This window comes from Rissa tridactyla, chromosome Z (genome assembly GCF_028500815.1).
Source record: "Rissa tridactyla isolate bRisTri1 chromosome Z, bRisTri1.patW.cur.20221130, whole genome shotgun sequence".
Classification (NCBI taxonomy): Eukaryota; Metazoa; Chordata; class Aves; order Charadriiformes; family Laridae; genus Rissa; species Rissa tridactyla.
Window position 1 is genome coordinate 7,602,427 of NC_071497.1, and position 18,344 is coordinate 7,620,770.

General features: G+C 36.9%; 1 protein-coding gene across 2 annotated transcripts in view; it reads left to right on the forward strand.

The window, feature by feature from the left end:
- EDIL3 (EGF like repeats and discoidin domains 3) overlaps window positions 1-18,344 on the forward strand; it is a 272,169-nt gene that overhangs the window by 98,258 nt on the left and 155,567 nt on the right. The window contains exon 3 of one of the 2 annotated variants that reach the window (XM_054186858.1): window positions 15,744-15,773. The exons of the other annotated variant lie outside the window; for it this stretch is intronic. Within the exon in view, the coding sequence (XP_054042833.1) occupies window positions 15,744-15,773 (30 nt within the window). The remainder of the gene's footprint in view (window positions 1-15,743; window positions 15,774-18,344) is intronic. 2 annotated transcript variants of the gene reach the window in all.

The following is an 18,344-nucleotide window of genomic DNA, read 5'->3' on the forward strand; positions in this document are numbered from 1 at the left end:
CACCTAGTGGTGTAATTGGGATCAGTCTTAGTTATATTAAAACAACAGGACCTGACCAATGTCGCATAAACAAATTAATTAAATGTATTAATCTGAATGCAAGTTCTGGATACTTCCAAAACATCAGTACATTCATCATTTGCCCTCTCAGGGTGGAAGAAGTGACCTGAGCACTTTCAAAGACTCAGTAATCCAAAATTAAATAGATTAATTTTGTTTCAAGTATTGCAACTGAATATATGAATGCCCAAAGACCATGAAATAAAAAGTTTCCTAAAATAAGGAACGTGAATATTAAACTAGCAGGCTATGAATCTTGATTCTTTTTAGAATTGGGTTGTGTTCAGCATTTCTTTCATGCATCTTACAGTCAAATACAGAAAGAATTAAATTACACAGTTCTTGCCCGGCCTTGCTGAAATCAAACTGATAGCAATACTTTTAGAGAAATATACAACCCTTGTTTAGGAAAATAAATATTAAAAATACAACAATCTAGTTAATCAGAATTGAATTAAAGGGCATATCTTTTATGTAATTTAATTTGCCACTGAATTTAATTTCATACTCTGTCTGTAGCAAACAGTATTGTATACGTGTTTCTCATGAGCTGTGTTCATTTAAAAATGGTCCATAGTACCTCCACTGTTCTTTGACTTGGCAGCCCTAAATCTCAGCCCTTTTTGTTGCCTACCATTTGCCCTTCTTTGCAAATTTTCTTGTCTACTTCAGCTCTATAGGGGTGATTGTCTGGTGAGACATGTGATGTTATTGAATTCCCTTGATCTGCCCAAGAAGAAAGCTACATGTTCTGTGCTGATGTCACTTAGCTTGGTGGGACAGGTCTCCTCAGAACCCGACAAGTCTACTGCTTGAGTGGAAGATGAGGTGGGACTTGCAGGTGTAATTTAACAAATCTTTTTTTTTTTTTTGTGCCTTTGCGGTCTTCACTACCATATATGGATAGGAAGGAAACAATTTAGCTTTATAAATACAGGATTTTTTTCATGTAATTACCCAGCATGTGGTACATGAAACACAGTGGCAACGGTCTGTCTGGCAAGAATCGGAGCAGAAAAGAGAATGTGATTAATAGAAAACCAGAGTGCAGTTCAGTGGAACATAACAGCAATGGCCTACCTGGTGAGAACAAAGTGATGACGGGAGCGTGATTAAAAGGAATCAAAATGGTCTAGATGAGTAGTAGCACAAGAGAAGGGGAGGGAACTGCTTCCACAGTTCAAGCGAAACTTCAGGGAAGTTAAGTTTTGCTGATTAGTAGGTGACATGTAATTGGTAGGACTACATAATCAGTAAGACTACACATTTCCACTCTTTCAATACAGAAAGTATTGAAGAACCTGGAGAAAGATTCTCAAACCCTTTTTCAGGGCAAAATGGTGACAGAGGATCTGAGAATACAGGTGTCATGTTTCAGGGAAAGTAGAAAAATATGCTCAGTTTATGGGATTGTATGGTAAAGAAAATCATTCCATGCTATTTGTGTAACTACACTTACAAACGAAACAGTGCATTTAGTAACTGATGATTTAAGCATTTTTCAAAGACCTGGGGCACATTCATAGCACTTTTTTTTTCTAAAGATTTTTTTTTTTTTAAATATATGTGAATATATTCAGGGTCCATTATTCTCAAGCATGCAATTTGAATGGTTTTCAAGTTTTCCTTGAATAGGATTTCTGATTGGCTATAAGGATTCATCAACTTTAGGACCCGAGGAGAGCATTAGGAAATACAGTATTAGGAAATCCTGTAAATCACAGTGTGTCATAGCACCCAAATATTACTGCATGAAGTCCAAGGAGTCAGACTAAAGCTTTGCATTTCTCAGGAAGCTTGCAAATGTGCTGTACACAGAAAGAAGAGGGGATTTTAGAATAGGGAATTTGATGAGGTGAGAGAAGTCTAGCTGATCTAGTTGGCAGTCTCTGATCTAAATGTAGCTGGAATATGCTAATGTTTTAATTATGTATATTTCAGAGGACTTTTTTTTTCCTGACCATTTACCTCACTACCACTGTGGTACAATATACAGTTACGCCTTCATCTAGAAACATCACTTCATATTTTGAGGTGAACGTCTCCAATTTACTGAACTTTGCTATCTCTGTCAGCACAATGTGTTTAAAAAGAAAACAAAAAGGTTTTCAGCATAAGAATTATTTTTTATATGTAAATAGTGCTCAGGTGCTTCTCTATGTTTCCATCACCTGAGTAACAGAACTCTCTAACCCTCATTTCTGATTATTTTTAGTGTTTCTTGTTCTAGTAACATTTCGGAGGTGTTAATTTCCTCTTTCTTTGGTATTTCCAAGTCTTTGCTGAAATGTAGATGCAAGAAGTGGATACCTTAATCCTAATCTCTTTTAGCAGTCTTATAAGAAGCAAACTAATTTTATGAGTTTTTTAAAGATTTATTGTGTCTGTATATCCAGGAACCTCATTTACTGTAATATTTACTCCTAATATTACAATAGATAGTGTGAGATGATGGAAAACGGACTGTATGGCACACAGCAAAATAATTCTTTGATCAGTGGGCAGATATAGATTGCTGGTGAGAAAGCCACAGAGCAAGAAAAGATATTAATCTGGCATGTAGTCATACAGCAGAATCATTGTCATGTAGGCAACTGGGTATTGCCAGCTCTACCTAGGGCTCTGCGGAGTACAAAATCAACAGTGGTCCCAACTTGAAAGAGGAGGAGAGTGCGGGTGTGTGCATTTCAAGAAGGTGTAAGGTTGTGTAGTTCAGTGTGATGAGCACCCAGAGAGAAGTGGAATACAGAAGTAAAGTTTCCCATAAATATTCCAGTAGTAATGTTGATGAATGAACGGATGAGCAGTATGAATCCCTATGGTATTTTGAAATACACCATAACTGATCAGCAGCTTAGTGTCAGGGATAAACTCAGTGTTCTGCTCTTACCCAAAACAACTGCACTGGTTGCTTAAAAACAAATATTAGTACTTGCTGTCATCCAATATAGAGAGCCCCAAACAAAAGTGGATGAGTAATGTTAAGTTGTTCTGTATTATTCTGACCATCTTCAACACATTTTTGGAAGTTGTCTCTTAACATGGACTCTTTGTGGGTCCAGATGTATCTTTGCTGAATGTAACACCAGGTGCAACTGGCATTATGGTGATGGCATTCTTACTGAAAAGATAAAGGAAAAAGCAACCTATAATAATAATATGAGGTAGTTGCAACCTGTAAATATCATTGTATTGCACGGTGGCAGCAGATAACAGGCTCACACTCGCAAGAGGTGATGCAGACCACAGGACGCGTATGGGATATCCTTTCGAAAGGCTTATGGGAACCTCACTCATCCTCTGTGTTGGTATAGGAGAGACAGAAGAAGTTTGATATATGAACAACCTAAATAATTATTGTCACTAGCATCATAGGTTGGAAACAAGTCCCCAGACCACAGTAGCAATCCCAATGATTTCGGACACTTATTCATGGAATATCAGACTTGACAATGTACACAACACACAGAAAAAATGAAAAAAGGAAGTTTATATCAAGTAAAAAACTCTAATTGATTTGCAAGATTTTCATCGGGAGTTTTTTTGAAAAATAATTTGGAATTTTATTTTTTTTTAAAAGTACAATATCCCTCCTGTCACTATGCAGTACAGAACAAATACAGAAAATGGACAAGAAATACCCTTTAAAGGCTTCAAGGTGACTAAGAAAGGCAAAAGGACTTATAGATGATGAAGGGCATGAAACATGGATAGAAAACCTTTTGGTTTGCTTGTTTACAGTTTACTGGTTCATTTTTCATGGATAATATGGATTTACCATTAACTTCTTTCCTCTTTAACGTTACTAGGAAACAAAAAACATCTGCCATTCCTTAGTTTTTACCAAGTCCCTCAATCCACCAAAGTGACGGTAACTGTTTAAGTTGCCTGATAAATCAGGTATAAGACTATATAAAATCTGAAGGAAAAGAAATCTCGTTAAATTGAGCTGTCCTCTCTCCTGAGGAGCACAGAAGCTTCTGACAGTATAAAAAAAAAAAATGGGAAAAAAAAAAAGAACCCTCTGCTATGACCTGATTGACCGCCTTGATGCATAGTAGCCAACTGCAGACCTGCAACTACTGACCTTCCCCAGACTTGTCAGTGCACGGAGTGCAGGTTGATGATTTTTACACTATATGTTTTGGAAAACAGCTAGAACCTCCTTAAGCTTCTCGCTCATCGAGGTGTGCATTTGTCGTGGCAAAATGGTAGCAAAATTTACATGATCACTTTCTGTTGGGAAAGCTTCACCTAATTATAGAGGAATTAATTATCCTGGAGTTGTAAACTTAGATTTTGTTCTGGCTAGACTAAACTCCAGTGTGAATTTCACTGAAGTTTCTCTGCATTATATAGGTCTGAATTGTCCCTTAGTCGTGTGAGGGGCCACTTAAAAAATTCTCAAACTGCAAGATAGTACAAAAGCAAAAGAAACACAGCCAGTGGAAGGTAATATAAATGTGTATTTGATTGATTTATTCCAGGTCACCAGGAGACAATAAATTCAGTCACTTTTACATTTATAAAGTGGATGTCATGTAAAGACCTTTGTGTGGTGCAAAGAAACAATAAGAAGATATGTAAGTGAAGGGAATTCAGTCAAATATCGGCTGTTTCACTTTAGTCATTGACTGCAGATACCAATCAAACATTTTGCTTTATCATCCAAGAGTAGGAGGGCATGTGTGTACAAATATATGTGTGTCTGTATTCATTTTACATATATACTGTGTCATTTTGTGCTTTTCATTCAGAGTCACAGCTAAAATTCACTAGGTTAAACCATAGAATATTTATGAAGTAGAAGAATTTGCTCACCAGATGAATATTTCATGACTACTATTTTTTATGTCTATTTCTTGAATATATCTTGTATTTAGTCATAATAATCTTTGATATAGAAAGCTCTTGCAGAATGCTGTACATAGTAATTAACATAGACTTTAAAATAAGTGGTTTAATTTAAAATTTAATTTTCTAGCAAATTTCCTGAAGGGGATTATTTCCCGTTCAGTGAAGTCATCATAAAATTCCTAGTGAAAAATAAAAGGTTGTGGGGGGAAAAAAATTAATTTTGTTTGAGAAAATATTGTGGGATAAATTTTTGTCCTTCAGATCACTCAATGGAGTTATTTCAAGTTTACTTTGTTAGTAGATACTGTTATTAGATACTATTTTGTGTTAACATTAATAATGTTGTATAAAGTTAAGCAATTGAAAATGCAATAAAAATGCATCTGTTAGCATTATAGGCATTTAGATTGCCCGACTTTAAACCTGAACTTTTTTTGCATGAATATTAACTGGAAAATGCCATGGGGGCCATGCAAATAATTCATGAATGCGAGTTAAATTCAGAAGAATTTTTTTACTTTAAAAACTAACTCATATATCTTTGACCTAAAAACTAACAGAAAAAGGTTTAAGCTAAGAACTTGGGAAAGTATTCATGACAATATATTAATGAATTTTGGTTTTATTTTTGTGCAACAATTTCTGTAGATGTCTATTTTTGAAATTTTTAAAAAATATTCCAAGTGTTTTAAGGTTGTTGCATTTTTATTTTTTCTCTAAAAAGGGTCAAAATTAAGGTGAGGTATTTCACTACAATCATGAAAGTTTCAGGTTGACTCAAATGTATATATTTTTTGCATTAGGTGTGGGGAAAAAACAAAATAAAACAAAACAAAACAAAACAAAACACAACACCCCACAATAAACAACAAAAGATTCTTCAGATTCTGTCCTGAAGAAAGCAATTAGTGATGGAGGAGACAAGGTAGTCATTTCTTTTTCCTTAGTACACCTAACTGTAATGAAAATCAATGGCATTCCAGTCAAGGTTTTCTCAGTAGTTCCTCCAAGTTAAATATGTGAGTATCTGTCTGTCATTTTCCCAGATCTCTAGGAGCATACATTTAGAGCACTTAAATGTATTTACCTTGAACATTAGAGATGAAGACTGTAGAAGCAGTAGGGATTTTTCCATCACTGTCGTCGTAATTAGTCCTTTAAATGTAATGTATTTCAATAATGATAGTATGACAGTCAACATGCCATAAAATGCATAGTAGATCACTATGTAAAGAGATTGAAAGGTGGCAAATACTTAAGGAGTAAAGTTGAGTAACTGTAGAAATATATTGTTTCCCTCACATTGCACAGCCCTTCTGTTAATTGTTCTTTAAACACAACGTGATTCACAGAATCACAGCAGGGTTGAGGTTCAAAGGGACCTCTGGAGGTCCTCTGGTCCAACCTGTCCTGTTCAAGTAGGACCACCTACGGCTGCTTGCCCAGGACCATATGAAGATGGCTTTTGGATATCTCCAAGGAGGAGACTCCACAGCCTCTGTGGTCCTGTAACTAAGATATAAAATTCCTACACATTGTCCAGTGTCTGGAGTCCAGAATGGTGAGCACTTTGAGAGCCCAAATGAAAGTGACATACCAGCAGATAAGAGATTATGGGTCTTGAGCTCAGTGGCTCACAGCACCATACAGCTTTCTTTGTGTATCCTGAATTTCTGTATGCCTTTTTAGGAAGAACACAAGGCATTAGTGAATCCAGAAGCAAGAATCTTAAGTACTGATTTAAATTATTCTGACCTGAATGGACCAAGTAAAAAGCATTTGCAACATCTCAAGTGCTGAGGAGAAGAGATTATATGAATAGTAATCCTTGTTTTTGGATGGGCTGCAATGGTGTGCAGTGGAGATGTGTGTGTACAAGTGCTCTAGACTCCATCAAACATCAGTTGGAAAGGGGTAACGCAAGGAGAGGTTTTGCCATCTGTTTGCAACACAGAAGAGAGAAAATCAACAGGAATGGAGGAGATATTTAACGCAGCTCACCAGACCCCAACAGCTCTTACTTCTCACGCCAGGAGGTGCTGGTTGGGATTGCTTTTGAAATGCAGCCACTGGAGAGGGTGCTATGCATCCTCGGAAAATGCAGAACTCTACTTCTGATGGAAAGTGCACGGAAAATGAATAAATCTGCTCTGAGGAACGTATGGAAAAGTAGGTGTGGTGGATTCCAGAAAATCCACATGCTTATGATGAAAAAAACTCTTTAAAAAAAAAAAAAAGCTCAAAAATCAATAAGCCTGACTCCTACACTAATGAAAATTGAGAGGAGTGGAGGAGCACCAGAGTGCTGACTGACAGTTGCTGTGAAAATGCTTCCTACAGGGGTGAAGTCAGAGAGGCTGATAAACTTTTGACTTCCATTGGCTTTATTCATTAAGATAAAAGAAAAATCAATGTAAATTATGTTCACTTGTTCATGAGAAAAAGCCTTGAGTACTCAAGCTTTAATTATTTTCTGAAAAATTAACAATAACATATAGGTGACAAGGGGAAAAATTTCTGAGAAGAATAAAGAAACCTCACACCAGGTGTATTTTTTTACCTCGTATCACTGGCTTCTCTCTTGCCTTGTTTCACTGAGTGTAAAAAAGCCATGTTAGTGTCAGCAAGAGAGAAAAAACATCGGGTTTACACTTATATGTAATAAGCATGTTTCTTTTTTGGTGTTTCGGTTCGTTGAATACAGTTGTCAACAAAGAACTTTGAGTGCTCACTAAAACCAGTCTTGGGCACAGCAATTTGTTCAAAGTGCTCCAGGTTCAAAGTTTCTCTGTCACTCGTATTTCAGGGCAGAACAATGTGCTGGGTTTGGATTGGTCCGGGTTCAATACGCCCTCTGCAGGTATCCTTAGACAAATTGATATTTCCTATGAGTCATTGTTGGTGTTTTTAACATATACATATGGCAATAAAGCCTTTGAGATCTAGGTGAGGGCAGTGTTTTATTGAAGCTGCGTGTTATTGACACCGTTTCGCCACAGTGTCATCATCTGTGTACACATCATACATATTTTTCAACATGTATTTTTCAATATTAAGCAATAGGGGACTCAAATATATTTAGGTATTTGTTCCGGTTGTACTGAAGTTAAATATAAAGCCAATATTAGCTACAAAGGTAATAGGATCTTTTTTTGTTTCTGCCCAATCAGAAAACTTAGAAGTGAATACTGGTATGTCAATCATTCCTTAAGCAGCATGTTCCAGTGTCCAAAATTTACCTGGGCAATCAAAATATTGTTGTATTCGTTTAAATATATCTGCTTTGCCTTTCTTGCACCGCGACTCAAGTCTTCTCCTTTCTATAGCCATATTCGTGCCATGTAGCTTTATGGTGAGGTATTTCCTGTTCCTCATTCCTGAAGTTACTAAAAAACGAATTAAAACACACACTGCACCAAAGCGATATATCTCCCTGCATGGGACTCCCCTAATGCCACATCCTTCATTTTAGCTGCCATCTGCTCCTTTGTATTCTCCTCTTGGCACGTTATGCAACTTACAGCTCAGATTTTCAGCGATGAAGACTGTGTTTCATGGAAATTATCTCAGTAAAGTGGTATGCTGGCCCTCAGTCATGCTGAAAAGAGTACTATAGACTTGGATTTAAAAAAAAAAAGAAAGTCAATTCTTCTGTAGAGCCTATGAACCAAGGAAGGCATTCGAACCGAGAACTGTATGCCCTTGGTCCTATGAAGTTGTGTTTAATATGTATTTTCTATGAAACAGTGACTATTGAATGCTTTTCATTTCATCCTGCTGCAATCTAAAGACTTTTCATATGATAATAATAAATTTTTGTCTGTTTGTTGGTTTATACACCTTCATTCCCCAGAAAGGATGGCAGTACAATCTTTGTAACTGGCATAGTAGAAAATTTGCCAAAAACCACAAAGCATTTAGGAAAGCACTGAAAATGGCAGGATGCGTATTTGTCCTGCAATTTTAAGGTTTAGAAGTTGTTGGGTTTTCCTGTGTGTTTGTTGAACTTCCTAGTATGTATTTCAGTGAGGCAAGCTGGTCACTGTGGGCATAGTTTGTAGACAGCACTGGTGGTTGAGGTTAGTGTGGGGTGAGAAGTGGCACAATAGTGTCACAGAAAGTTCACGCAGTAAAATTGGTATCAGTTATTATAGGACCATGTAGAGTTGGGGTTTGTTTATCTTCACTGCCATTTTCTGCTCTGTGTTGAGCACTGTTTATTTTCTTTTGAATCTTTCCTCGTTCTATTGGATGTTGAATATTGAATATTGTCAAGTAGTATGGTAGTAATTCTACCTTCATATTTCTGGTGGAAGATTTGGTGATAGTCAGACCCTGTTCAGCCTTTACTTATCTCAGTCCCACTTTGTTTCAGCCTGAACTTTGTAGCTTTGAGAAACTCTTGCGCTGGTCCCTTGCACAGAGAGCAAGTGCCAGGAGTTTCCCAGCTTTGGGTAAAGAGTTCTCAAAAGCAGATCAAACTGCCCTCTCAGCCAGCCTTTGTCATCTGCGGGTTGAGATGCAACACGTTTTCATAATGCAAAGGAGTGGTGTATCTGGCACGGCATCCACCTTTGACTTGGCCTGGATCGGGTACTTGGGCACTCATCTGCAGTGAGAGAGCTAATCCAGCCCCCTGTACAAGTCCAAAACCAGACTCAAACACACTGAGCACCTGCGTGGGCTTTTATTTTATTCCCATAATGGAGAATATCCATAAAATAAACATCATTATCATCATCATTATTACTTTGCAGTGCGATATATGATGTTACTTCAAAATTCTCCTTTCACATAAGAATAGCTGGTCAAATTTCCCTTAAAACACACAAAAAAATCAAGTGAAAAATCTTCAGACAAGTGACTGAAAACATGAATTTTTTTGGCTTGGAAAGCAAAACTTTCTCTATGTAGCTGTGGGGATATACTGGATACGTTTTTCCGTTAATAAGTGTAACAGGCACTAGCAGGTACCTACTTAACCATAACTATATTTTACAGCTTTTTTTAGTATTTAATTTTAAGATTATGCATTTGGATGTTGAGGAATGCTCTTTGAAATTTAAAGAAGCAAAGACTACTGTACACTGATTTATGGTCTTAGTTGCTTAGCCATTTCAGTATACTTGGTTTTGTACATAAAAGTGCTAGGATATTTTGTGATTACATTCTTTGCTTTTTTGGAATATACACATCTTCTCAAAACTGCATACGGCAGCCTGTGTGTGTGTGTGTGTGTGTGTGTGTGTGTGTGTGTAAAATTGTGTTATATTTCAAGTCATGACAGACTACTCGTGGTTTCAGAATTACAGCTTTAAGTACTGCTGTGCCTTTGGCAGCACTTGAAGCCTTGGCAAGAGCTGCAGCTGACTAAAAACTGAATAATTGTTTTAAAACTGAATCTTTTTACGCTGTTTTCCTTAAGAAGAATATCCTGCCAAATAATAGGCTCAGAGGGCACTCCATTGACTGCCTTGTTCTACAGAGTTGTAAATGTGAAGGCAGTAACCACAAAAATCATTATCTAATCTTGTGTTCTGCAAAATACAGAACTTCACCTAAATAAATCTTTTACTTCACATTGAAACATGTTCTCATTCAGCACCAGGTTCTGGTGCTTAGAAAAAAAAGGAAGACTAGTGAGAATGAATTAGCCACCTTTTATTGGCATTTCTAACACTGTCATTTTAAGAGACTAGTATTCTGGATATTAATGATACCTGAAGTTTTGCTCAGTTACCCACTTTGTCTTAGAAATATATTTCTTTAAATAAAATAATGAAGAAAAGAAAGAGTAAGTTTTTCATAGGCTTTAAGTTTCTGACTGGATGTGAACCTATGAAGAGTGATAGGTTTCCTCTATTATGTGCCACAGGCATTTCTAGGATTTCTTAATTAATGACTTTGTTTTCCATTTAACTTCTGTCATCCAAGCAGAGTTTTACCAGTTCATGGTGAGTTATCTCTGACATGCACTACTGAGTTGCCTTGTGTCTTCCTTCGTGTTTTATTTTGTTGTTTTTTTAAGAATAGCTGCAAATACAACTTAACCAGCTGAAACTAGAAGGTGAAGGATGTACTGGTGTCCCAGGACTACATTTACAATTAACACACAGTAAGAGAACAAATCCAATCTCACTGTAAAACTGTGAGATAAAAACCTCCCACTCACACTAACAGATGTATGTGTGATAGACTGGCATAAATGGTGTAACCAGGGGTGACAATTTATATCAGTTGTTACAGTGGCAGCCAGTTGAGTTGGTTGAATTAGTTTCTATGAGCTGGTCAGATAGCACTGATCATCTGAGCTGTGGCTTGGAGATGTCTTTAGCATATTTAACCTCACAGCGTGGGACAGAGCGAGGTTGGGTGCAAGGGGGACTTTGGTGGAAACCTAGCTCGACAATGGGTTCCTTCGTCAGTCATGCCAATACCTCCCACAGGGCCATGTTGAGATCCAAAGAAGATTGAGCCAGTTTATGGAAAATCAAACTGAAGTCTGTTGAATGGGGAGCAGGTGAAGAGACAGACTCCTTAAGCGTATATTTTCAATGAAACATCTGTAGCATTAAAATCACATTCTTAATGACCAACACTGAGCTTTTGTGAAGTCTGTCAGTCAGTCTTCATATTGTGTAGGTCGTTTGAGATCCTGAGATTTGATGCTGAGCAGAATATAATTTGTTTTGGATATTGCATTCAGAAAAATGTTATTTGCTCTTGGGTCCTACTGTTCACAGGTGGTTCATTTGGATGATACTGTAGAGCTCTTGCATAGCCTTTTCCGTAGAGGTAATGTCATATATCTAAATCTATTCTTTTATATATGAGTCTTACATTTTATTTTAATGTTAAAGGCAAAGACATTCCACATCAATATAAAATTAACTGAAGACTTAATATAAACACAAAACTAATGTAATGTGTCATCATATATAATGTAGTATAACACACTGTTACACTGGATCTGCCTCCCTCAAGCTACTTATGCTTCAAAGTTCAGATTTTTCCCAGACCTGTCAAGGCTTCTACCATTGTGACAGAAATAGTCAGAAGCACGGCATAGGTTTTCAGATGCTATCCAAACATTGCCTTCTTACATTATCTCTCTTAAGCTAATATATGTTGGACAATATGTATCTTCGTATATGCTTTCCGAATCTGCCCATGTCTTCCTGTTCTTTTTTTCTCACTGATGTCATGCAGTATTAGTCACCTCTAAGGAAAACATAATTAAGTTTTCCCAAGTGAACATCAGATTTTCTCTAAGATAAAAACTAATGTTTCTGCTGCCATATGTCTTATTATATTTTGTCAATGATGCATTAAAAGGGGAAGAAAAATGTTCTTGAAAATGCTTCAAAGCTGCAGAAGAGTTTACAGTGTAAGACCGTGCAATGCTGTTATCAGATCACGACTTGGGGATGTCCGTGACTGTTTTGGGGAGTTTTCTGTCAAAAACCTGGTGCCTCTATACGGGTGTCACCGCTCTGGAGTCAGAAGGAAAAGCCAGGCTGACGGTGATCCACCACTCAGCGTAGTGAGTCACCAGCTTGTGCCAGCTCAGTTGAGCAAGGCAATTCCAGCTTACTCACTCTCCCCGCCTCTGAAATAAGTAAGGAAAGTAAATTACGGGTAATTACTATGGCGATGAGTCACTGTATAAACAGCTTTTTAAAATAACTTGAAGTTTTAAATCACTGCTGATGGAAAAAAATAGTGGTGTTGTGTAGGAAATTTTTGGTGTGTAATTTAGTGCATTTACTTAAGGAGTGTAAAGCAGAGTGCTGACATTGCATTTGACACTGTATCATAAAGCAAAAATAGTGTATTCTTTGAGTATTCAATAGCCTATTGAAGACAATTTTTTCAAACATGGTTTATCAAGGTATGGAGAGTAAAAGAAATCCTGGTACATATAGCAAGAGATTATGTTCATTTGATTTTTTAAAAAAGTGTGCATGAAGTACAAACAAGTCCGTAACTGCATTGTCATTTCTATTTTTAATATGCATCTTTAATTTCTGTCTGGGGTTAAGAAATACAGTATTAACAAGTAGAAGTAGGTCTTTTGCATTTTACAAAAGCAATTCTCACTAACTGTAGTATAACTCAGACAAGAAATGAACATAGTCTGTTCCTGAAAGAGCCTAAACCAGCAATCAAATAGTCAAAAGTAATTAAATAAACAGAAAAGTAACGTTATTGGCATAGCTGTCCTGGCACCTGAATGATTTATTTCAGCTGAGATTCAGCTACCCTTTTTTATTTAGATGTGTACCTAAGCACATAGTCCCACTGAAACAACCATCAGGGTAATAACAAATCCAGTTTTGAATTGCTAATGCTGGTATTCATCCAATAATTAAGTCTAAGAATATTATTCAAATAGCAGTCTGAAAAAACTTGTTACTGAAATGAATAATCTTTGTATAATTGGACAATTCTGTTTAACCAATTTAAATGCACAGACACTAGTACTTTTAATTATTTGTTGCTCAAGGAGCTGTTGAGCTGGCAGCTTGTATAAATTTTGGGCATTAGAAAAACTTAATAACAGAACTTCTAACTAACTTTCATGTTCTGTTCTGTTTGTGCAATCTGCTCTGCCACTGGTACCTTGAAAAATTGCAGCATGCTTGTAATTAGATTGTAGTTTGTTTGTTTACTTCTGATTCTATTGTTCTTAAGTTTTAAATACGCAGTTTCTTCTTTGTGGAATCAGCTGTCATATTGTTATTGAACTACTGATCTATCTGATTAGTTCAATTTAAAAACAATAGGGTGGTATTTTCCCTTCTTTCTTTCATTGTCTTGAAATCCTCTACTTTCACAAACACATTTTACTTGAATTCAGTAATTATGCAGTAAAACAATATGTTATTGTAAAATTTAAAAGCTTGATATGATCATTACATATATACATACCTGAAAAAGGGTTAATCTATTTTCAAAATACACATTTAGACACTAAATGAGGAGTTACAAAAGGGATAGGTTAGCCTGTTAAGTACCCTGTTTAGGCCATTTTAGCTTATTCGTTTCATAACGTACTGTTCTTGTAATGTAGCCTTCTTAAGTGTTTATCTGAACACCAAGCTATATAAATAAAAATCACTTGTTAACCTCAGGAAACTTGAGTTAGAGACAAGATGGTTGTCTGGTGCTTCAGACAGTAATTCATTATTGTCTATCGATAGGATTTGACAGCCCCCAAAAGGACACCATGCCACTCTGCAATTAGAAATAACTGATGTGTCCAGCGTTAATTGTCACATAGAGTCGCATATAGAATATTGTACTGAATTAGCCAAGGTTTATAGTTGGTCTCAAATGCAGTTGGTGTCTGTTGACAAGGTCTTTGCTATGTCTGATGAAGTTTCACTAAATAGAGGGAAGATCTTCCTGCTCCATTCCTAATTTCTCCCAGCATAGTACATGGAGTGATATTGAAGGCAAAGTCAGTTTACCAAGCATGGCATTGATCTTTGAGAAAATGTTTGTAATCTTTATCCATGCCACATGCAAGCTCTGAAGCCACCAGGGTGGATCAATGTTTGCCGTGGCTGTAGGAGCATTGTTTGTATGGAACTGATTCTGCAAGAAGTCAAACAGAAGGAGCTTCTGTTTCAACTGGTAGGAGACTCCTTAAAAGAGAAAAAATAAAAGTGTGGATACCTGTGTTTAGTATCTTAAGGGCGTCTCTATATCACATTTATGGAGTGTCGTCTCAGACTTCTAGGTGCTTTTAGAGTATCCCAGTGAGAAACACTTGATTGCTGCCTTTTCTGTCATTGAAAACTTTGCAAGACTGTGAGAAGACTGTTTTTATGATGCATGTGTGTATAAAACATACTGACTGCAAGGAGAGAAAGAACTAGGTCACTGATGTACTTTTAAAATTCGGTTTTATTGTGAATATGTCTGTTTCTTTCCTTTGAATGTAGGGGTAATAGACAGCCTGCAGTCAAAGGTGCTTTCTGATGGTAACTTCAGGCAATTTAATGGTTATCTATCACCAAAAAGGAGAAGCTCTAGCATGACAATATGGATTTTTATTGCTTTCCTCAGGCAATAAACATTTGGAATGGAGAGTCCAATGGGCAGCTTCCCCCCCATCCCCAATACTACCAAAAAAACCCAAAAACAAACCCCCAAACTGCCATTATTACTCCTTAACTACTGAATTTCAAGATCATTAATTCATTACTGCCAGGGCCAAGTTGGGAAGACACTGAAGGGAATAGAAGGGGTGGAGGATGGAGAGATGAGAAATAGGTGTGGACTATGCCTCTCATTAACTGCTAACCATCAGCTTGCTTAGCTGTGTCATCGGACAACAGCCTTCATTAGCTAAACAAATAACTGGGTCCCGCAGTTCATTTTTTAGAAGGCTTTACCTTAAGAACAGGTCCTTTTTAGTACTGGAACAGCTGTCTCTGGCAGTGAATTTGACTGCAGAGAATTTGACTGAAACTCTTCTGTTGAGCATTGCTGTTGCAGTATTGGGTCGATCCTATTAGCTAAATTAGAGGGAAAGGTTAAGAGTGTAATGTTATAAATGTAAGCTAAGATCCTAACTTATTTTAGCTTAGTTTTCCACTAAGATGAAACATCTGTTACTCAAGTGGATCAACCTATTTAGAATAAAGTTTTTCATGATGTCTTATTGCTTGTATATTAAGGAAATGTAAATAATATAACAACTAGTACTATATGGATTTCTTCATCCGTATTTTCCTCTCTTCTCTTCTCTTCTCTTCCTTTCTCCTTTCCCTTCCCCATCCCTGCCTCCCCCCTTCCCCCACCACCTTTTTGCACAGCCTCATTTGAAGAGGAACCAACTTCAGCAGGTACGAGTAATTTATGATTACAACTGCATTGTGGTAACCCTTCCTTGAAAGCTGCCGTTTTAAAAAATAATTCTAACCAGGTTTATTTTGTGTATAACACATGCTAAATAGCCATATCAGTGTTGGGTTCTCTTCTCCTCTGTCTGCTCCCCTTCCTTTTGTCTTTTTTTCACTCAGTTTGAAGTCAGTAGGAGACACACTCCTCCAGTAGTAATTAAACATCTTCTCTGCCACATGTTCCTTCTTTTTTGCTTCTTCCGTGGTTAAGATGCCACATCGTGTTTCACATAACAAACCAGGTCAAAAGCAATCAGGAGTTAAAAAAAAATAAATCAGTGTTTGTGCTAGTTTTTTATCTGTTTTCTGGTGAAGCTCAATCACCTGCATGACCCCTCAAACTAGTATCCTTAAAGACAGTGCAGCCTGGGAACAAACAGTGAAGGACGGGAAGGACAGCACGTGCAGAAGCATCCTGCTCAGTGAAAACATTCTGCAAACTATGGCCTGGATATCTGCTCAGCGAACTTTTATTTCCATTGACAGGCTGCCAAGTAGTAAGAACAGTTAACAACACAGTCATAAAAATTAGTTTAGGAGCTCCCCAAGAGACACAAACATGTAGTGTTTATTCTATTGCGAAGATTAACTATTTGTAATTAATTGGCAATCCATTAGCTTGGGAGTATTTAAAGAGAAAGAAGACAACATACCAAAGAAGAATGCCACTAAACAGCTTAACATATTTGAACGGCATTGCATTGTATAAACTCAGTGAGCTAAAACATCAAATGAATTGGGAGTCACTTTATAGTGGCTTGTTAAAAGAAGTAAAGGTCTCCAGAGGACCAATGGAGAAAAGGTAAGGAAAGTGAATGAAGAAAGGAAGATGGCAAAGAAGGATTGAGCACAGTTTACAACACTAACCTACAACTTGGGAGCAATATAAGTAATTAGGGTACGGTGGAGAATAATAAATGAAAGGATGGAGAACAAAGCCAAGAGGCGAACGTGAAAGAGGCAGAATAGTTAAGACTAGCACTGCATAGAGAAAGAAGCAAAAGGGAGCTTTTAGTATGAAGATAGCAGTGGGAAGGAAAGAAAGCATGACTGAAACAAGAAAAGGCACTGCGAAATGGGGAAAGAAAGTTTGGGAAAGAACTATAGAGTGCTAACACATCCCTGAGGAGTATATGTTATAATTATTAAGCATCAACCTTCAACTATGCATTTCTTAAGAGACCTGTCAGTCTTGAAATTTTCATGAAAAATATCTTAATAGAAATTTATTGCAGCTGTTCAATAGAAGTGTCAGTTACAAAAGGAGATGTTTTTACACAGGAAAGAAAAAAACACCCTTTTCGCCTTTATGGAATTGGTTTTAAGTATGCACATTTTGTAGAGACAGAGTCTAGAGGCGTTTATGAATATGCTGCGGTAGGGTTCAAGACAATCTTGCTATGGTTGTGCCTTCATTCCTGTTGCAGCCAGTGGAGAGTCTCATGGAGATATGTCCTCCCTCTCTGCATTTTGAACATCATGTCCATTTTTGTGAAAGTGTGTAACCGCAAGCTGTCCAAGCTAACCAGATCCATCACCTGAAAACATGTAAAAGGAGAGAAGAGGAATTTATGAAAGAGCCACATGGGCTTTGCTACAGGTCTCGTTTAGACTTACCAGCTGAAATTTAAATAGTTTCACAAAAGTCTACAGATTCTACATCCATTTCCTCAGGAACCCTTTCCTCCTGGAGTGCCAGATGACATTGTTTGTTTGCTTTTGTATTCATTTAAATGGATAGTTTTTAATAACTTCTGACTTTGTTTTACTCTGACCTAGTATCACTGCTTTGTTTATTTCTCCATATAATTCTTGTGTTCAACAAAGCTCAGCTAATAATTTACCATGAACATCTTTTTATCATTGTTTCATCACAGAATGTTCCTAAACATTCATGATGTCCTTGAATTCACCCATTACTAATAATATCCTTTACACCAGTATTTTTTCAAATATTTTCCCCCAAGACTTGATCAGATATGTTTCAAACTCAGATCATTTACTTACTTGTGGTTGGCTGAATGAGCTGCACCTAATTTTTAGCCGTTGTTTTTAATGTTATATTTCTTAGTGTTCCAGGGTTTGCTGGCATCTAAAAATGTGCCACAATTATTTATGCAGTAACGGCTATACTAGTGTAACTTTCAGTATAAAATCTCTTAATGGAAAGACTGGTGACCTTTTCATGTTGGTTATTCCATAAGAGGATGCTGTTAGCAGTGACAGTATACACGTGGGAGTTGCGCTGATACAGCAATGCAGATAGATATTCCCACACAGACAAATCAACAGCTAGAAGTACACAAACATACAGCACCAGAATGTTTTTGTTCTTTGATTTGGACAGATAAACAAATGCCTCTGGCATAAATGGTACTTGGTAGATTTACAATAGGAGACAAAACACATAGTTGTAAACATTTGCGTAAATAAATTTCAACTGCTCAGGAGAGAATGTGACTAAATACCTGTAAAAGGAAGTGAAATAGTGTAACAGTAATACTTTCTGTTATT